Below are 20,262 nucleotides of genomic sequence, written 5' to 3'. Positions count from 1 at the left end.
TTTGGGGATGCTCTTGTGTGGCTGCGGAGGAGCCGCTCACCCTTTTCCGTGTCCCCCAGGAGAGTGCTGAGCCCCACAGTCATCATGGTCATACTGGATCCCACCGCGCCCAAGGGGTGCTGGCTGCGGAGGAGGTGAGCAGCTCCCGTCCCTCCTGCTGGACCCCCAGACCCCCGGCTCACCTCCCTCCGGCCAGTTTGGTGGTCTGCCGGTGCCGGCTGGTGACCACAGCGATGCCGCTGGTGAGGAGTGGGTGGTATGCGGGCAGCACGGGGACCCTGGGGGTACAGCCCCCCACTCCCCGCCCAGGAGCACGGGGTCAGGATGGGCATCCCGCGGGTGGGTTCCCCCCATGACCCCCCCAGGAATGAAGTGCCCAGAGCCGTGACTTTGAAACTCCAAGCTTTATTCAGTTGCTTTGGCAGCGGCGTGCATCACACGGGGGGAGACGGGAGGCGAGGCCGCAGGGGGGGCAGCGGCGGCCGGGGGAAAGCTTGCTCCGCTCCCCGCGCCCCGGCGTGGGCCGGGGGCTCTAGTTGGTGGGGTGGTAAGCGCCACGCTGGTGCCACTGCATGTCCCGGATGCGCCTGACCGACTGGATCTGGGGGTGCTGGGCGCCGAAATCTGAGCTGTCCTTGTAGTCCCCCTTTTCAAACAGGTACTGGTAGCCCCGGTAGCCAGGGTACTGGTATCCCACCCACCTGCCAAAACAAGCATGGGAGGGGGGGTCACACACCATCACCCGGCCCAGCAGCCGCGGCACGGCACAGCCGAGGCTGCTCAGCCACGCGATGCTCCGGCATCACGCAGGTCCCCCCGCCACCCCCCGGTACTCACGTGCCGCTCTGCACCCGCACGGATGAGACCTTCTCCTGGTAGCCGTGTGCGTGGAAGCTGGGCACATCGTCATCTATGATTTCGATCTTCTTGCCGGTGAAGCTGGGGTTTTCGTACAGCACGATCTTGTGCTCCTGGCTGTCCTGCAGCGGGGAGAGCAGAAACGGGGCATCAGCGGCAGCCGGCACCCAGGGCTGGGAAGGGGGTGAGGGGTAGGGGGGGGCAAAGCCCAGGGCTATGGGGAAACCGAGGCGAGGGGCCGACACCGTGTGCCGCCGCTCCCACCGATGCCGGGGGGGTGCTCCGCATCCCTCCATCCAGCTCCGAGAGCCGGCGCCTGCATGGGCACTGCCAGACTTACCAGCAGACGTCCTCCGCTCTGGGGTCACCTGCCACTGCCCCCGTCCCCACGCTCCCTCCGACCCCCCCACCGGCTCCCCGGGCCCCGAGGGCTGGGGCGAGGGTGCGCAGGAGGGGGTGCCCCTCCGCCCACGGGGCTGGGGAGGGCGGGGGAAGGCTGGGGAAGACTTCTGGCTGCAGACCTTGGTCTGGCGGGTGGGTAGTGGCTGTCTGGGTGCTCTCACCACTTTGATGGGTCTCAGGGAAGTGATGCTGTCGCTTCTCCGGCTGTTGGTCCAGGAGTCCCAGCGGGGGTACTCCCCCTTCTCAAACACAAACTGCTCCCCTTTGCAGCTTGCCTGCTCGTAGCCCACCCAGCTGGAAGAGAGCAGGGGACGAGCTTCAGTCGGGGCGGCAGCAGCACCCCCGCACTGACCCCGGCAAACGCCCTCGGGCTGAGCCCCGGCCCGTGCCCCCCGGCAGAGCGCAGACCCCTCTGCTCCCTGTTGGAAAGCGGAAAGGAGCAGCGTGGTGCGCACTGGCAGGGTGGGAGCGGGCAGAGCAATGCCCCCGGCCCGCACACGGCACGGCCAGTCCCGGGTCTCTGCTGGCAACGGCACGGCAGAAGCGCCGGCGTTGCCGGTGAGGTTGCTCAGATGTGGTGACCACCCAGCCCTGGTCACCAGGGACCCACAGAAGGACGGGATCACCCACACGTCCCCGATGGGGCTGTGCTCCTGCCCTGCTGTTCCTGGGTGCAGCGCGCTGCCAGCCATGGGGTGCGGGCAGGGAACCCCCCGCCCCGGCACTTCCCCAGATGCTTTTCAGGGGCTCCCCATTGCCCAGAGCCCCCAGCCTGAGTAACACACGCAGGGGTCAGGATGGGGAGAGGAGGTGCCACCGAGGGGGTGCCATCCCCGCCTGTCCCTGTGCCCAAAGGGAAGGGCACCAAACTGGGGTAACACCGCCATCCCTGTCCATGCCCACACCCCTCCAGCTCCCCTCCACCGAGCAGGGCTGGGGGACACCAGCCCACCCAGGGGACCCTGTCACCCCCTGCTCACCCGCTGGCATCCCCCGGCACCGGGCACCCACGGGGGCGAGGTGGGGAAGCAGCACAGCAGCGTCGGCTGGGTGAAATCCAGGGTACAGAGGGGAGACCCCCTCCACATCCCAGCCCCTGCCTCCCTCCCGCCCACCGCCGTGGCCCCACCAGCCCCCCCAGCACGTACGGTCCGGAGTGCACGAGGATGGAGCCCACTTTGTCCACGCCGGCGTCCTTCAGGTTGGGGCAGGCACCGCTGAGCTCATGGCAGCGGCCCTGGAAGTTCTCCTGCTCGAAGATGGCAATCTGGAAGAGAGCGGGGGCCTCAGAGCGGGACACGCTGCCCCTGGCACTACGAGGGGGCGGGCACGCACCGTCCCCAGCCACTGGCTCAGCACATCTGCCGCAGCCCAGACATCACGCTGCCCCCCAAAACCTGCGTGTCAGCGGCTTTTAACCATCCTGCAAGCGTGGACCAACGCTTCCATCCCTCTGAGCACGCGGCTCTGGCTCCTGGATGTCCGCGGGTCCCTGCCGGCGCTGGCCCAGCGCCCTGGTGCTGCTCGCAGTGTGGTGCCTGCGCTCACGCCAGGCTTCAAACAGCCGAGCGGCTGCGGCTCGAGCATCGCGGCCGCCAGCGGGACACAAGGAGCGGGGCACCCAGCACACATGGAGGGAGGCAGCGGGGCAGCGCCGGGGGCTGAGCGCCGCCAGCTCAGCAGGGATTTCATGGGTCAGTGGGGCGGCGGGGGACAGATCTGCTGTGTCTGCAGAGCTTAGGAGTTGATCCGCTCCCACCCGCTCCACCCGCACCGGGGCCGTGGGATGCCGGCAAAATCCCGTGCATCTCCCACCCCTCGTCCCTCTGCGAACGGCTCAGCGCCGCAGCCACGACGCTCGGCACCAGCCGGGAGCACGGCGGGGTGACGGCGAGGGGCTGCGTGACGGCAGTTCAGCTGCTCCCAGCCCGGCTGGGTCCCGGGACATCCCAGGAGGATGATTTGGGTGCTCGGTAAGACCGAGGGTGCCCCAGTCCCACCACGGAGCGGAGGAGAAGCCACACACCAACCTTGGAGCTGGCTTGCTGCTGCTTGGAGGCTGGCATTTGGTGCTCGGAAGCCATCATAAGCTGGGTTGTCTGCTGCCTTGGGAGGAAAACTCACAAAGTTACAAGCTGCCACCCAGGACGTAGCCGGCACCATGCTCACCACCCCGCGTCCGTACCCCACAGCCCGCCCGGCGCTTGGCCCCTGGCTGCTCCCTGCTGCTGAGCTTCATGGAAAGGGGTGCTGGGGCTCAGGCTCGTGGCACGTGGGCACAGACCGGGTTTGCCAGGGCCAGTTCCCGCTCAGGGCTGCTCGGCACCACTCGCTCGTGGGGCAAACTTCCCCAGGCTCAGGCCCAGGAGGAGCCCAGGTGATGGTCCCAGCATCACGGGTCCCACCCATGATGGGACCTGCAAAGGGTCTCCAGCCCGGAATAAGGGGATCTGTGAGCCCAGGGCATTCCCGAGTCATTCCTGGGGGAGCCCAGCCCCTGCGGCTGAGGTTTTTCCTGCTGTCCCTGCTCAGCAAGTGACAGCCGAGGAGCCCCTGTCCCATGCGGGTGCCTGAAGGAGGTGATGGGGAGAAGCACCGGGGCTCCCACCATCACCTCCAGTCAAGCAAGTGCATGTGCAGGGTCGTCCCTACGAAGGACCTTCGTCCTCAATCCCAGCGGGACCCCCAGTGTCTGAGCAGGCTCCAAACCAGGTGAAAATGGCTCTTTCCCAATACAACAAAAACAGAGCCATGGCCAGGTGGCAATACCCCTGAGCTGGCCACCCGGTTTGGGCTGCAGGGACAGGACTGTCCCCGCGGCTCACCCCGCCGAATGCCCGCACCCCGCTGCCACCTCCGCACCTCTGCCCGGCGCCGCGGGACGGAGCAACGGCACCAGGGGTCGGGAGGAGGCAAGGGCAAAAAAGAGGACAACAAATAGAAAAGTCTTACCAGTTATACCAGTACCCGCTTGAGCCAGTGAAGGGCTGGGGCCGAGAGGTGGAATTTATACCGAGCCGCAGAAGAATGGTGCCAAAACTATTTACAAAATAGTTAAAGCATGATTCAAAGCGAGAATGCTGGATTAAAACCCAATGAAAACCAAGGTCAGCTGATCGGCTGCAGCCTTTGTCTCCCCAAACACCAAGTCGGGGAGTTATTTCATTAGCTTTCACATTCGAGTCGCCCGCTTTGTTGGGTTTGTTGGCAAGGAGATTTGGAGTTTGCATGCATCAGCCGAATGCATGCCAAGACCCAGACTGGCCCTTGCAAACAAAGCGCCCGCCAGCCCTGCTTCAGGAGTTTTGGAGCCAGAGACTTTATCCCTCCGACAAACCAGCGAGCCGCCCCGCTGCTGGGACTGCCGAAAACTGCTGAAGTTGGCTCTTTCCATGCGCGATAAAACGAGCCTTCAAATAACTGGTAAACGCCTGGCTTTGCCCGTCTGCATCCCCAGCGAGGGAGCGCCCGCACCCCACACCGTGCTGCCGCGGAGGGACCCTGCGATGCTCCTGGGGACACCACGGGACCCCCTTCCCGCAGCCGACCCGGGGCCTCGGGGATGGGCAGGAGCAGGATCTGGTCCCGGTGGCATCGTGAAGTGGGGCAGCACCCGGGCAGCATCCCCAGCCTGAGCGTGGGGGCAGGCGGATGCCAGGCCTTGGGGTCCTCCTCCGTTATCCCCCTCCCTTTTGGGATCCCAGAAGCGTCCCAGCCCCAGGGGGCTGCAGGAACCGCAGCACGGCGGCCCCTCCATCACGCCAGGACACAGCCGAGGTCAGCGTGGGGGGCGCTCACAGCCTGGGACGTGTCCCCATAGCCGGGCTGTGCCCAGTGAGGGCAGCCCCCGCCCGGGGACGAGCCGAGGGTTAAGGGCAGCAGCAAAACCCCTTCGCTGGCACCTTGCTGCCGGCCGACCCGGGGAGACGTGTCAGGGCTGTGGGGTGATTGTGGCTGCAGCAAAGTGAGTTTCCCGGGGTGGGGGGGACACGCTACAACCCAGCTATCAGGCACCCCGGGTGCTGTGCAGCACCTGCAGACCCCTCTCACCCCGCAGAAGAGCGGGACCCCCCCTTGTCGTCACCCCAGCACGCGTCACACGGCATTAACGTGGCCTCCATCAGCTCTCTTCTGCACGCAGCATTTCCTGGGGGTCCCGCAGCAGATGTGCTGCAGCCTCCCCCCGACCCCGACAGCACCTCCGGGCGCTCCCCCAGACCCAGCGCTCAGAACAACCACACACAGGGTCACCTCCCCCGGGATATTGCCACCGGAGCCTGCCCTGGCAGTGACACACCAAGGGGTCGGTCCCCACGGTCTGCAGCTGCCCCAGACGCGGGTGAAGGGGCCTCGCAGGGCTGCGGGGGCCACAGGTGACCGTGCAGCTCCGCAAGAAGTCACAGCACGCCACGGAGAGGTTTGGCTAGTGGGGCTTGTGAGCAAGCGGCTACAACGCTCCCAGCCCTGCCGCCATCCTTCTCCATCCCCTGTGCCTCCCGCTGCAGCACCGCAGAGGGATCCCACCACTGCCCTCCCCATCTTCCTGGGCTGATCCATAGGGGTCCCCGGCCCAGGACCCCCGTGGACCTGCCCCGGGACCCAGCGCAGGTTACGTGCATCCCCCCGGCTGCCATCCGGCACATCCCGGCCCCTCGCACACCCCTGCGAGTGGCAGACACAGTGCTGGGCGCAGCTCCTGCCAGGCTGCGATTCCCCCCCGCCTTGGCTCTGCCGGGCTGGTTTTAGCTCATCTCAGCCGCGGGCGGTGGCGATGCCGCAGGGAGCCCCAGAGACTGGCCTGGAAGCAGCTTTTGCCGCTCAGGGTCACACAATCTCCTTTAGTAGCTGCAAACCCAGGCCCAAAAAGAAAAACTCTGGAGCGGCTGTTCGGTGACCGGCACGAAGCGCTCGGGCAGCCTCGAGCCATCTCCCGTCTCTGCCACCAGCCCCGGGTGGTCCCCGAGCGCGGCTGCTGTGCCCCCGCGCAGTGCTGGGATGCCCAGCTCCCTGCCAGCATCCTCGGGGCGCGTGGCACAGAGGGGTCTCTACCCCCCGCCTTTGCAACCAAACCAGCTGCCCGTGTGTGAGAGATCATCCCCAGGGAGCAACAACCTGGGGTACGGGGGGGAAAAGCTTCCTTGGGACCGGGCTGGGGGGTCTGCAGGGTGCTGGGGCCGGACACAGCCCTGACCCCGTGGGGTGAGTCCCCCTTTGGGATGCACAAGACCTGGCAGGGCCTGGGGACGGCCGTTCTCCACATCCCCATTGCTCCCAGGGACACCCCAGCCCCACCGCTCCCGAGGCTGCCCATGTCCCCCAGGAGCCCCCAGGCACCACCGTGTCCCCCAGGACCCCCCGGCCACCACCGTGCCCTTTGGGCTGGACGCCCTCCGGCAGCGGAGCGGGCAGGGCTGGGGAAAGTGAGGAAGGAGCCACCAGCAGAGCTCCCCCAGCCCGGGGAGATGCTTTGAGAAGGGGCAGAGAAAAACCTCCCCTCCCGGAGGGCACCGGCGCCGCCGGGGGAACAAGTTTTGGAAAGCTGCAGCCTTTACGTCACACTGCAAATACTCGCGCTTTCCCCGCTTCTGCCATGCACGGCAGTTGCTGGGGGCACTGCCATGGCACCCATCCACGTCCCACCATCCCCTGGACCACGTCTCCGCGCATTGCACCCCCCCACGAGCACAACCCCAGCCCAGCACCAGGCAAGGCCCCCGGCAGCCTCCAGCTCAGAGCTTTATTGAGTTTTTTTGCACAAAAAAACCACCAAGGTCACGGCCTCAGCTGGCGGCATCATGTCAGCCCCCCCCCGGCAGCGGGGGCAGCGCGGGGCTGGGGTGTCCTTCAGCTGTTCTCGAAGCAGCCCCGCTGGTGCCACTGCATGTCCCGCACACGGCGCACGGACTGGATGAGGGGCTGGTTGGCGTCCCACTCGTTCCAGTGGCGGTACTCGCCCTTCTCGAAGACGTGCTGGCGGCCCCGGTAGCCGGGGTACTCGTAGCCCACCCACCTGCGGGGGACAGAGGCAGTGTCCCGGGACCAGCTCCAGCTGCAGCCCCCCACAGTGGGCAGGTCCCCCCCGGAGCGGGTGGGCATCATCCTCCCACCACCCCAGAGAGGGGTTGGCAGGGCCTCTGCCCGCCGCAGCCATGCCATGCTCTGCAGCGCTGCCCAGGGCCACTGCTCCATCACCACCCCGTGTCACCGCAACAAGGCTGAGCCCGGCTGGGAAATGCCGTCGTGCCGGGAGGGGTTGGGGACCCCAGGGCGGAGAAGGTGCCATGGCTCCACCACTCCTGCGGCGGTGCCCAGCAGAGCCCTGGGTCATGGCGAGGAGCCGTCACACGGCCCCGGTGACACTGCCTTGGTCCCCCTCACTCCCTGCGGGCCAGGGAAAGGCCAGGTGGGGAGGGAGCACGGGACATGACGGGCACAAGCAGCATCATGGGGACAGTTGCCTCATCCCTGCTGCAGCGTCTGTGCCAGGCATCCCTGCCACCACCCCAGGGGGACCAAACCACAGCGCCATGGGACGGGACCTTGATGGGGTGTCCCCACATGCCCCCGGTGCAACCATCCTTACGTTCCATTCAGGGCCCTGACGCTGGCCACGCGGTCCTGGAAGCCGTGGGCCCAGAGGCTGGGGACGTCATCGTCCACGATCTCCATCTTCCGCCCGGTGTAGCCCACGTTCTCAAAGAGGTGGATCTTGTGGTCGGGGCTGTCCTGCAAGAAAGAACGGGTCAGGGGATTCCCTGCGTGACCCCAGACCCCCCAGACCCCATCGCTGAGGCCACTCTGCTTGTCCCGGGGGGCCCAGACACCCCAACGCAGCTGCTACTCACGATCTGGAGGGGGCGGAGGGACATGAGGCTGTCACTGTTGTGGCTGTTGGACCAGGAGTCCCAGCGCGGGTAGTCCCCCTTCTCCAGGACGAACTGCTCCCCGGCGAAGGCTTGCCGCTCGAAGCCCAGCCACCTGCGGGACCAGAGGGTCGGGGACGGCACGGCCACCCACCGCGGGGGGAGCACCCCATCCCGAGGCAGCGCTGCAGGGGGATGCTCTCCCTGTCTCCCTGGGGTTTGTCCGTCCTCCACATCCCGGACTTACGGGCCAGACTCCACCTGGATGGAGCCCACCTTCTCCAGCTCTTTCTCGGTGATGCTGGGGAGCTCCTCCGTCAGCTCGCACTTTTTCCCCTGGAAATTCTCCAGCTCGTAGATCGTGATCTAAGGTAGGGAGAAATGCCATCAGCTGCCGCTGCAGGACCCCCCCCTTGGCAAAGGCAGGCAGCAGCAGAGCAAAGTGGTCCAGCCACGTCCCCTCCGTCCCTGCCGCCCTGCGCCGATGTCGCTCCTCTCCTGCGGCAGAGCCGGATCCCACCACCCCAGGGCTTCGCTCTGCAGCTGTGTATGGGCCGAAGATGTTTGCTTGGCAAAACACAAGCTGATATTTCATCCGTGACAGGAGAAAACAAGTTGACTGGATGAAACACAGCATCGAAAACGCAGAGGGTTTGTGCTAAGAGACCCCCAGGGATGCGGGTTGTGGTCTCCTGCCCCCAGCCCAGCCATGGCCCATCCTTTCCTTCTCACTGCTCCCTCCAGATCCATTCTTTCCCCTGGTCTGGCCTGGAACAAGCTCTTTTTTCAGTGTTTTCACCGAAACCTTCCCAGGTGCAGAGACCACAACACCTCCTGGGGCAGAGCTTTGGCCTGAGCCGCAGGAGGAGTCGGATCCAGTGGCCGGAGGACGGCGGGGAGCAGGGCCCAGGGTGCCCGGCACAACCTGGGGACCAGGAGGGTCAGCGGAGCAGCCAGGCTGCACCCCCCGGGCCGGCCCGAAAGGGGTCCCGGCTGGAACCCCGCAGAGCCTCCTGCGGACACCGTGTGACAGGGGAGGTATCGAGGGACAGAGGTGACACCCGCAGTCCTCAGGAACATCTTTCCGCCCCAAAGCAATAAACAGCCCAAGCTCCCAGCACCTCTTTACCCCATTTGCAGGATGCAAATCACTCCCACCCCCAGCCTTCCCCGGCCGGGAGAGGCTTTTCCCGGCTTCCCGAGCTGCGGGGAGGGCAGCAGCCATTGCAACGCCCGCAGCTCATTTACCTCGAACCAACCCAGGAGCGTAGGAATTAAAACCTAAAAAAAAAAAAAAAAGAAAGAAAATACCCGGGGACTTTCACTGCTTAAACCTACAGCTGATCCCCGCCGTGACGGGATGCTTTATCTCCTGGATTAAAACATCACGCAGCTGCGCAGCAGACGGGCGGGCAAATGTACTTGGCAGCCGCAAACGCAGCGAGCAGCGTCTCCTCCTGCCAGGCAGCAGCAAATTCCCCGGACGAAGCATCGCTCCCCGGCCCACAGCCCCACACGGCTCGGTTCGGGGCGGGGGGGGGGGGTGAGAAGTGGATTTATCAGCGCGGCGACGCTAACGAGCTGCTGCGTCAGGAGAGCCGGGGGCTGCTTGCTCCCCCGGTACAACCCGCAGCGCTTCCAGATTGGTACCAGCCCGGGGCGTGCGCGCTGCAACGCTCAGTGACCTGCAGCATCACCCAAAGTCCGTAACCAGTTGCCCCCCGTATACCTTGTAATTGCCAACTCGCTCGCCAGCACCCTCCCCAGTCGCCATCTGCTCGGGGGGACTTTGCTGCTCAGTCATTGTGCCTGGAAAACCCAAATTGTAGGAGGTTAACACAGAATCGCCTTAACGTGGTGTATCAGCCTTTAAAGTATGAAATACTTAATAAGACACGAACGATGAAGCAGGCATGGGAACAGGTAGCCAAAATCAACACAGTTCCCGCGAGTGCAGCGGCTGTAAATCCCCAGGGATGTCCAGGCCAGAAGGAAGCACTGGGTTCCCCATCCTCCTCTCCCTCCTGCCCATGGCCCTGCGTCCTCACCCCGCCATCACCGCGGGGCCCGGCACCGAACCGAGTGACACGGGTCCCTCTCTGACCCCAGGCAGCTCGCCCAGGTGCTCATTAAACTCGTGTCTAAAAGCCTGTCCCCCTGTTTCCAGCAGGAATTTGGCTGGGTTTCAGCTTCCAGCTGCTGACATCTCCCCCCGCTAACATAAAGCTGACGGCTCTCCCTTGCTCCCGCCACCCAGCGTCCCGGGGGACAGGGGATCCCGGCCGCTGGAGCCGATGCCACCGCTTTGGCTGGTGGGAGGGCGGCGAGCGTCCTCTCCTTGCTCTCCAGGAACATCTCACAAAGTTCCGACTCCACAAGGAAACCCCATCCGAACACGCCTCCCCCCGCCTCGCTCTCCCCGCGCTCACGCAAGGGATTGCCGAGAGGTTCACAGGAGGCGAATTAAAAAAAAACAAAAAAAAACCACCCCAGTTTGACCGGCGTCCTTAACCAAAGCCCCGCAGCACCACTTCTCGCCAAGCATTAGCAAAACATTCGCTGCAGCGAGACCTCGACTCAGACATGTTAATTCTTTTTTAAAGCCCCTTCCAGTCCAAGCAGCGCCGCCGCTACCTCTCCCGGCGTGGTTCCGCTCTGCCGGCCGGCGCGGGCGGCCCGGCTATTTATGGGTTGCTTCTGAACAGAACAGCACATTATTTGGACGCTGATACAGCAGCTGCGTCTACTGAATTCCATCCATGAGATTTCATCTCAATAGCGGGGGCTCGCAGCGTGCGATGGGAACGTTATTCAGATTTCTCCCGGCTGGCCCTTAAAAATGTGCCACTCGATTTACAGAAGATTAACGTCGAAATTCGCATCAGCACGTTCACGCTGCTTCTTGCCAGGTTCTCTGGAAAACTCTCCCATCAGCAGTTAACGGGAGGGTTTAGCCTAGAAATCAAGTGCAGCACAAAGCGGGGGGGGGGGCAAAAAAAAAAAAAAAAAAAAAGGCAAAATATTTACAGCTTGTTTTGGGCTCCAACGCAAGACGAAACGCGGGTCGGCATCAGCTCCCGGGAGCTCTGCGGGGAACGGGGGGCAGATGGTACCACGGCAAGAGGGCAAGGCCGGCACTCAAGATTTGGGTTCTCGCCCCAGCGTTGACCCTTCTCAGGAACATTATCGCCATCGAGGCCTTTTTCCTTCTTTGCACTTCAGTTTGCCGGGAGCACGCCTGCACGGATCCCCTGGGATCAAGGGGACTGACAGGGTCTTTTGGGAGCCAAGTGCCTTGTACACGGGTCCATCCATCTCTACAGGGAAAGCATGATTTAACGGGGGGGGGGGGGGGGGAAGTGCAATCCTGACACACCAGGTGCCACCTGAGAGCATTTTACTTTGCTGGACGCTAAGCTACGCTCAACCTACCCGCATCTCCGTCCAGTACCGCTCTTGCAGGGTTTTCCACCCTCTCTGAGGGCGCCTCAGCCTGAAACCGAGAACTAGACATGAAGCATTTACCAAAATTGTCAAAAAGCGACTCCACTGGGCCGGCTTGGACAAAACTGGAAGTCTGGGGGGATGGGCAGATGGCCAGAAACCCGTCCCGGCCGCAGCAGCGCCAGATGGAGCTCTCTGCTGCAATTTGCCGTAGGGTACCGCACGTTCGAGCTGTTCACGGGGAGGTTCTTCACGTCCAGCCCGGCACCGACGTTCCTGGGGAAGCCGCGGGGGGATACCCCAAGGCCAGTCCTCTAATGGACATTGGTTTTTTCCCCACATCGGAGCCCACCCCTGGGATGCCGCACGGCTCCCACGAAGGGGAGGGGAGGTGGGGTGGGATCAGGGTCTTCGCCATGTAAAGCTACCCATGAAGTGCCGCTGGCAGCGCAGCTCAGGGCGAGCTCATCTATTGCCATTGTTCAAATGACACTCGTACCAACCAAAGAGCCCAGCGCGGCCAGCGCTTTGATAGAGCCCGTTCTTATTGCAGCTCCTTTTCACATTTTCATCTTTCCTTGGAATATGAAGCCGCTTGCCCGGAAAATATATAAAAATCTCTTCTGTACAGAAGGAGGACTCAAAGGAGAGCGTGGAAGGGATTAAGTTGTCTCTCTTACCAAACACAACAGCGGCTGTTTTCGACAGATTAGAAATGCAGAATTTTTCTTACCAGCCCATTCCTTGCACTTCGCTCAGCAGCGGCTGCAGTTCCCGCGAACATTCCTCTCCCCAGCGCAGGGAGCCTGCCCTCGGCGAAGGCCATTGCAAAAACACGACAGAAGGGGCACTGGATCTCATTGATTTGTCTTCCCGACAGAACTCAATTTCCCTTAACTGTGTCAGCCTCTTAAATCCCTTTGAGAAATGCTGACAGCACAGTGTTAGAAAATAGACTATTTTTTTTTCCTTAATGTCTGGTAAAGCTCAACTTGAATCGTAATTGTACAGTACATTACACAACAGCCAGAATATCTTTATTACTTCGGAAACCATGGAGCACAAAATATTTTCTATAGCACAATGTGTTTATTGTGACCCATATTTACATACTCTATAAGGCTACGTGCAACGATATAAAATTTTAATCTGCACAATAGCTCCTTCACAAACAGGCCTGATGCCGTCACGTTTAATATGGAAAGAGGAAAAATCCGCAAGCCGTTAGACCTCCTCCTTCTCCAAGCCCACCAGAAGAAACAAGTTATTTCAGATGCTATTTTTGTGAGAATAACTTTGAGCGAAGAGGACGGCCGCGGGAGGGGGACGCGGCGGCTTCTCCCCCCCCCCCCCAAGAAAGGACACCCACCCTTCACCCCCTCTGCTCCTACCAGCGCAGCCACAACCAGAGGTTCCTGGACGCTGCAGTCCCAGGTGAAAGACCTCAGAAAACCCTACCCCCAGTTCCCCATTAAAGCTCCACGGAGGCTGGGTTCTGCCATAAAAGCCCCGTCTTGCTTAAAAGCCCACCTTTATTCCTTAAATCCCCATGAGGATGTAGGAAACGGAGCTGATCGCTCTCATGAGCGCAGAGCTCAAGTCAATGAGAAAACCAACTTTTCCTTCGCACCATTTCTGTCTGGGGACAGTGACACCTCCACCCCTCGCACTGCCCCCGAAGGCAGCGGCCGGGGCGATTTATCCAACACATCCTTCGCGCCCTGGGGCCCGGGGTGGGCTGCAGGCTGCTTTGCTGCATCCACACCGTCAGGAAGGTGAAGACGGCCATCTCTGGCCAACAGCGTCTTCTTCACGCGAGCACAGTTATGGCCACAACGCTGCGTTTTTACTGGAATAGTTTGGTTTTTTTCATGGGGCTGGCTGGGCAACAGCAGCCCCGGTGCTGCAAACACCGCTCCCAGAGCTCCCAAACCTGGATGCATCTGCTGGGGAAGAGCCACACCACGCGGCAGCACCCCAAAACTCCCCATCTCCCAGCAAAACAAGCTATCCCAGGAGAAAGCGTGGCTTTACTGTTCGAGGTTCGATGGTCAGCAAAGCCCTTCCACCACACCACGTGTGGAACACATGTCCTCTTCAATATATTCATCAATGACCTGGATGAGGGGATAGAGTGCACCCTCAGCAAGTTCGCCGATGACACAAAGCTGACACACCGGAAGGCTGTGCCGCCATCCAGAGAGACCTGGACAGGCTGGAGAGTTAGGCAGAGAGGAACCTTATGGAATTCAACAAGGGCAAGTGCAGGGTGCTGCACCTGGGGAGGAATAACCCCCCGCACCAGGACAGGTTGGGGGTGACCTGCTGGAGAGCAGCTCGGTGGAAAGAGACCTGGGAGTCCTGGTGGACAACAGGGTGACCATGAGCCAGCGATGTGCCCTTGTGGCCAAGAAAGCCAATGGCATCCTGGGGGGCATCAAGAAGAGTGTGGCCAGCAGGTGGAGGGAGGTCATCCTCCCCCTCTGCTCTGCCCTGGGGAGGCCACACCTGGAGCGCTGGGTCCAGTTCTGGGCTTCTCAGTTCAAGGACAGGAAACGGCTGGAGAGGGGACAGCAAAGGGCTACAAAGATGATGAGGGGACTGGAACATCTCTCTTATAAAGAAAGGCTGAGGGATTTGGGTCTTTTTAGTCTGGAAAAAAGACGGCTGAGGGGGGACCTTATCAACACTTATAAATACTTAAAGGGTGGGGGTCAGGAGGATGGGACCAGGCTCTTTTCAGTGGTGCCTGGGGACAGGACAAGGGGTAACGGGCACAAACTTGAGCATGGGAAGTTCCACCTAAACATGAGGAGGAACTTCTTTCCCCTGAGGGTGGCAGAGCCCTGGCACAGGCTGCCCAGAGAGGTGGTGGAGTCTCCATCTCTGGAGACATCCCAACCCCGCCTGGACGCGTTCCTGTGCCACCTGCTCTGGGTGACCCTGCTCTGGCCGGGGGTTGCACTGGGTGATCTCCAGAGGTCCCTTCCAACCCTATGATTCTATGAACACGCCGCTGTCTCCCAAAATCCCACATTCAACTGACTTTTAAATTTGTCACAAACCAGATACAGCCCAGTCCGGGCTGGCGATCCCGCTCTCCTCCCTGGACTCGCTCTGCCCGCACGCAGGGTACCACACACACACGGCGTAGGTCCGCACACGCAGCTCCTCCGGCTCCACAGGATCAAGTTAAACATCAGGACAAGGTGCTCTCGCTTCCTACCTGCAGTAACACTAAGGGCAACCATACTGCAGCATCAGCTCCAGGGTTTGTTCATAGTAAGAGGAAAAAAGGCGTAGAGACAGAAATGCCTTTTACTGGGGCGCAGACCTCGAGAGCATTGTATTTAAAACTATTTATGTGATATTTGTCTTAGAACTGCCCCAATCCCCACTAAGCTATTTTGGTAAATCAGCTCTCCATTTAACACCTCGACACCAAACCACATCCTGAGTTTAATACCTAAGACGGGAGCCGTATTTCGGCGTTTGCACAAGTGCTAAAGGTTATGAACTACCTGATGCTGCTGCGCCAGAAGAAAGGGACGATTAAGAGTTTGCATTCACAGACCAGACACACGGTGCATTTAAGTTTGCCAATAACTGTTTGCAAACAAGTAATAGGATGAAGCAAACTTTTGTGCAAGCGAAAAGGTGGGGGGTTCATTCCTCTGGGGCCACTTTACGAGAAGGTTTCAGACTTCAAAGGCCGCAGAACAGCAGCGTTGCCTCTTTCTCCGCAGGAAGTAAAACCAAAGCAGCGAGACTCTGAGCAGCGGAGGACTCGGATTAAAGCTACACAGGCCTTGAACAGGTGAGCTTGCCAACAGAAAAACAGAAAGGAGGAAATCCACGACTGGGGATTCCAATAAAAAGAAACAGAATGCCTGAGTAAAGCCCCAAGTGACGAACTAAACCGGAGGATTTCTGGTAATAACGAGAAGTGCAATCGGAAAAGAAGTATTTCTAAATTCCACCAACCGCATCCTTTCACTTTTAAAAACGATTCCTCTACTGATGCAGCTTTTTAAGCAAGCACAAAAAGCTGGGCAGCGGTAAGGGAAGGGACGAGGGCACCGCCAGCATCTCCAGCGCCTGCCTTATTACTCAGACACTCTTCGGACCGGAGTCAAAACCTGCTCCAAGGCAGCGGCCAGTAATTCGTGAAAACACCTGAAGAAAGCACTGAAAGTAAGAGCTCGCTCCCATCTCACATTAACAGCCAAAAAAGAAAAAAAAAAAGATGTGGCACCAAAAGCGTAAAAAAAAATTCAAACAAGCATTATTTGGAATTAAAAATAGAATTATATAAAGTGTATTACAGCATGTTCTATCATTTAAGAAGTAATAACATATTTATATATCTTTTATTACATAGCGATAACCTGAAGAGAAGGGAGTAGATATTTAATCCATGTACAACATAGAAATGATAGAGCAGAAAAAACACTTCCCCATTCAACAACATTCTAAAGATGCTTTTTAATTAGACATTTAAGCATTAAACATTTCTCAGTAGTAGGTTAAACTACTAAATACAGTAAGTTTCAGTGCATTGTCCAAGCAGATGTGGAAATGCATACACATTCAAAGGGCTTTGTGGAAACCTAGCATTAATCCCCTCAGTTTCCTCAAACACAGAGCAAACACCACAGTTACAGAATTTCTGGCCTTCATTTATTAGACCAAGACCCAGTAAATCCTCCAACTATTGGTAACGCAACACTGTCAACCCGCTGAATTCGGGAAAAAAAAAAAAAATCAAAGCCTGTGTAAATATTCTCGTAAGCGGGGGGAAATTTACCCGATTTCTAGATACTGTTTAAAGTAAGCCCCACTTCATCCGAGTCAGAAAAGCCATCCTCACCCTTCCCTCACACCTGCGAACGCTGCTGCTCAGCAGCGACCCACACGCGCGTGTCGCACGTGGGATACAGCTGATGGTACCCTCGAGGGCTGCCATTTAAAAAAAAAAAAATATCCCGAAAGATGCATATGCAAAAGCTTATCTTAAAGTGTCGCCTTTTCCACCACCATCTAAAGAAAGGGGAAGAAGAAAAATATGTGCAGCATTTTTAAATTAGGTAAGAGTAGCTCTTTAACAGGCTGGTCAACCGCGTTCAAACGCAATTCCAGCTCCCGCCGCCCAGGGTTAAAAGCCCCACAGGGCGAACCGCTGGGCAGAACTCTGGGGTCATCATTTCTTAATTGGTAGCAGAAGAGGCTGTAAAACGGTAATGGTGGCAACAGCTCTGATGTGAAACAGGGCAAAGCAGCAAGTGAAGGTTTTTTTTATATTTCATCTCCATTGAGTACCGGGAGCTGCTATCGGAACTAAGTACGGGAGAGAGAGATGCGCATATGGGACTTGTCTCCTGACATACTGCTGTTATTTCCTACGAGCAGACTGGGACTAAAAATCACCTCAGCTGTGACTCCTCCACAAGAAGAATTGGCACACGGTTTTGGCAGCTACAAGCTTGATAGACAGCAGAGCAGGCATGCCACTCTGGCTAGCGGATGCACCACTGTGGTAACCCCACGGAAATCAAGCTTTCCAAAACGCTGATCATAAAAAAGACAAAAAAAAAAAAAAAAAAAAAAAGGAAACTGAGTTCAAGTGCTGGTGCTTTATCTTTAATACCTAGAAAAGCCCATCAGCAGGGCATGGGAAGTGCAACGCGAGGAGCAGGATGCCACCGCCGCCACCCCCCTCCCAGCCCCGCGCCACCGGAGGGCACCGGGGCAGAGCGGGCTCCGGTCGCGCTTCGGTTTTCCACGTTGCCGCTTTCTTAGTCGAGTCGAGAGGATACTGACACGACAGAATAACCTCTCTCGTTGGGCTACATTTGTAAAGGGTTACTGAAAAGAGCACTTAATTGGGGAAAGAATAAAGTATGTCTTAAGTGGACATCGTGGTTGATATTTCAGAATCTGTATTCAAAGATATTAACATATTTGAGATATTAGTGATATTCATAACACCCGTGTTATGCATGAGATATCTATACCACTATTATAACATCGGTCTTACCAAAAGAAGAAAAGTAAATCGTCTGAGAAACTGAAGATCGCATTTAGGCTATCCCACAAAATCAGCATAAAAATAAAAACTTAAACCTGGTATTTACAGATGAACGAATAAAAATATGAAGTGGGACTATCCAAACTGCTATTAAAGTGACATTCAACAATTAACTGGAACCCTGATATGAGTGTAACATCCTCCCTCTTCCCTTCCTTTTTTGTTATAAAAACAGTATTTACATTTTTTTTTTTATTTTTTTTTAAAGAGAACTGGTTGACATTATTGCTTGATCCTTTTTAGGAAAGACATTCCAATGAAGCAATTATTCCACATGCTGACAAAACACAGAATATACCATTTCAAGTGTGACAAAAGTTAACATTTTGTTCATCTAAAAATTATATTCATCTGCTAGGTCAGCAGATCACATGTAAATATAAGCCAATCAAAAATACCTTTTACAAAAAATAATCAAGTTTCCTTTTTCAATATGGCAGTAAACGTAATTTGTTCTTTCACTCTCACCTTCCACAAACTTCATTCTAAATAGGAGCTTACTATTTCTTTTTCCACAAAAAAAAAAAAAGATAAATTTGATTAAAATTGTTATTTTCATAACCAAACACAAAGCCCAGCCTTACACCTGACGTCTCTACGAAAAGTCAGACTTTTGAGTTGCTGAACCCCGATGTAGAAACGTAGTCTTTGTTCAACGGCCAGGGGACTTTTCCGGTGCGCAGCACTCCTGGATCAAATATTACAGTCTTGCACGACTTTCTCAAGTGCTAACTATGAACCACCGGTTTTTCTTCCGGGCAGGTCTAAAGCGACGATCCTCCCATATCTGAAAAGATACAGCTTTGTATTTGAGTATGAATATTAAGCAGCTTTCTCCACAAAACAGGAAGGCACCATGCACACAGCAGTTGAGGCAGGAAGCAAACAGCAGCAACATGACATGTGAATTTTAGGTTCAGATGAGTTAAGGCTTCTGTTAAACTTCTTTATCTTCTTCTAGTTAGGATCGCTATCTGGAAAGAAAAAACAGAAGGAACTGAAGTAATGATACGACACGGTCAAGAAAGCAGCCAGAGCCCTCTCAGTGTTCGAGGAAAGCCCCCACAAATGCACGTTACTGTCGTAGCGTCAGCTTGGTCTCACCCTATTTAATCTGCTAAATGCTCAAGAGCTGCCCAGAATACTGCAAAATACACCAAGGTTTTCAAAATGTGCGCCACCCCCAGTGACACTCATTCTTGCTTGACGGAAGCACTATGAAATCGCAGCACAGAGGGCTGTTAAAATCGAGTTATCTGCAGAGGATCGGTGAAACCGTATCACCTGTGAATGAAAACGTCGCTTCTCCAAAAACTGCTCCGCCTCAACACAGAATTACTTTACCTTCCTGGGTGCACACGTCACGGTAAGCCTGCGTTAATGTCGATGCTCACAGAGTTGTTCTACTGACACATTAAGGAAACCCTTTCCATGTGTGTTTTTGTCACTACACGCTGTCACCCATCAAAGCCCCTCTTTCCATCAGAAGGTACCTTTTCAAACCTGATTCTCATAATGGCTCTGTCTCTTCTTCGATTTCAGCTCCTTCAGCCACTGGGGAGACTTTTCTTCTGACCTAAGATATATTAAAAAAAAACCCCAAAATACTCTTTATTCTTTAATTATGAAAAATCATTCCAGAAACAAAAAAAAACAAAACAAAGAAATATACAATTGCCCCTACAGCCTTGGGAAACCTACTTGTATTATTTTTTTCTTCCACCAAAATATTAGCATCTGAAATCTCTCACCTGTCCTCCTTCTCGGCACTGGAGGGCAGCACTCTGCCACCAGGAGCTCCCAGCTGCGGCTTCGGGGATTTGAAGAGCTGAGCAGAACTTACTTCACCAGGACCCTCACACTCTTGTCTTTTCCGCAGTTGGGCCTAGATATAAAAATAAAGAGAATTACTCCCTTTTTAAGCCAGCATTCAGACTTTTTTTTGGAATGCAAACCAAATCACCCAGATTTAGAAAAACAAAAAAATCCATGCCTGAAATCAGTGAAGGGATTACTTACATGCAGTTTTGAAAGCATGTTTGCTATTGCGAAGCTAATTTTTTTTCCAAATCACTTCATAGAATGGTTTGGGTTAGAAGGGACCTTAAAGATCATCTAGTTCCAACCCCCCTGCCCTGCGCAAGGACACCTCCCACCAGACCAGGTTGCTCGTATTTCCAGCCAACAGTTAAAAGCGAGGAAGATAACCGCAAGGTAATTCTGCACATCACACCCACGTCCCCCAGACGACATTGTCATCCCCAGCACCATTTCCTAGCTGTGTTCCTAGAGGGCAGCTGCAGCTACTGAATCAGTCCGGCTCTCATCTGCTGTCTTCTGCCTCGGCTCACCTTGAGAACAGAGTGGTCCATTCCTGGAAACACGGGAAGTCTCTGAGCATGTACAGAAGACGATCTGGTAGTATGCTGTACCTTTTCTTCCTCATCAGAATCTTCCTGTTGCATAGTTTTCTTCTCCTCTAATTAATTCATAAAAAAACAAAAAGAGGGGAAAAACCCCAAATATTCGTCAGCACGCTTTTCATCTATACCTTGTTCTAGATCTCTCCTTCCACTCAAAAACACATTAAAAGTGATATTAACACAC

At 56.8% G+C, this 20,262-nt stretch overlaps 3 protein-coding genes across 13 annotated transcripts in view; all 3 read right to left on the bottom strand.

Annotated features, from left to right (window-relative positions):
• Positions 1–386: 386 nt before the first annotated feature.
• On the bottom strand, positions 387–4,455 carry CRYBB2 (crystallin beta B2). 2 transcript variants are annotated; one of them, XM_074606157.1, is made up of 6 exons: positions 4,213–4,439; positions 3,291–3,366; positions 2,409–2,527; positions 1,380–1,554; positions 838–980; positions 387–701 (listed from the first exon to the last, which is right to left on the bottom strand). In XM_074606157.1, the coding sequence occupies exons 2-6, from the start codon at positions 3,345–3,347 to the stop codon at positions 533–535; spliced, it is 663 nt and encodes a 220-aa protein (XP_074462258.1). In that variant the 5' UTR covers positions 3,348–3,366; positions 4,213–4,439; the 3' UTR covers positions 387–532. The 2 variants fall into 2 exon arrangements, with proteins under 2 accessions (XP_074462258.1, XP_074462259.1); XM_074606158.1 differs by having other exon boundaries at positions 393–701; positions 1,422–1,554; positions 4,213–4,455.
• Positions 4,456–7,037: 2,582 nt separating this feature from the next.
• On the bottom strand, positions 7,038–10,871 carry CRYBB3 (crystallin beta B3). Its single transcript, XM_074606159.1, has 6 exons — positions 10,758–10,871; positions 9,853–9,932; positions 8,371–8,489; positions 8,106–8,238; positions 7,844–7,986; positions 7,038–7,270 (listed from the first exon to the last, which is right to left on the bottom strand). Exons 2-6 carry the CDS (start codon positions 9,925–9,927, stop codon positions 7,105–7,107), a joined length of 636 nt encoding a protein of 211 aa, XP_074462260.1. The 5' UTR covers positions 9,928–9,932; positions 10,758–10,871; the 3' UTR covers positions 7,038–7,104.
• A 5,156-nt stretch (positions 10,872–16,027) lies between these two features.
• Positions 16,028–20,262, bottom strand: part of KIAA1671 (KIAA1671 ortholog) — an 87,912-nt gene continuing 83,677 nt past the window's right edge. For 6 of the 10 annotated variants that reach the window (XM_074606111.1, XM_074606112.1, XM_074606117.1 and 3 more), the window contains 4 exons: positions 20,007–20,134; positions 19,407–19,540; positions 19,149–19,231; positions 16,028–18,629 (listed from right to left, as the gene is read on the bottom strand). In XM_074606111.1, coding sequence (XP_074462212.1) covers positions 19,153–19,231; positions 19,407–19,540; positions 20,007–20,134 — 341 coding nt within the window. In that variant the 3' untranslated portion in view covers positions 16,028–18,629; positions 19,149–19,152. The remainder of the gene's footprint in view (positions 18,630–19,148; positions 19,232–19,406; positions 19,541–20,006; positions 20,135–20,262) is intronic. The other 4 variants (XM_074606113.1, XM_074606118.1, XM_074606116.1 and 1 more) reach the window with 1 other exon arrangement.

Source organism: Larus michahellis, chromosome 13 (genome assembly GCF_964199755.1).
Source record: "Larus michahellis chromosome 13, bLarMic1.1, whole genome shotgun sequence".
Classification (NCBI taxonomy): Eukaryota; Metazoa; Chordata; class Aves; order Charadriiformes; family Laridae; genus Larus; species Larus michahellis.
Note: the sequence above shows the minus strand (reverse complement) of the source record. Positions and strands in the feature narration are given on the sequence as shown.

Bases quoted from the DNA above. Each gene is read 5' to 3' on its own strand.
- CRYBB2 (XM_074606157.1), bottom strand. From the start codon at position 3,347: ATGATGGCTTCCGAGCACCAAATGCCAGCCTCCAAGCAGCAGCAAGCC. The intron at 2,528-3,290 runs GTTGGTGTGTGG...GCTCTCTTCCAG, and splicing joins AGCAGCAAGCCAGCTCCAAG to ATTGCCATCTTCGAGCAGGA. The intron at 1,555-2,408 runs GTACGTGCTGGG...GCTCTCTTCCAG, and splicing joins ATCCTCGTGCACTCCGGACC to CTGGGTGGGCTACGAGCAGG.
- CRYBB3 (XM_074606159.1), bottom strand. From the start codon at position 9,927: ATGACTGAGCAGCAAAGTCCCCCCGAGCAGATGGCGACTGGGGAGGGT. The intron at 8,490-9,852 runs GTATACGGGGGG...TCCCTACCTTAG, and splicing joins AGCGAGTTGGCAATTACAAG to ATCACGATCTACGAGCTGGA. The intron at 7,987-8,105 runs GTGAGTAGCAGC...TCTTTCTTGCAG, and splicing joins CCCTCCGCCCCCTCCAGATC to GACAGCCCCGACCACAAGAT.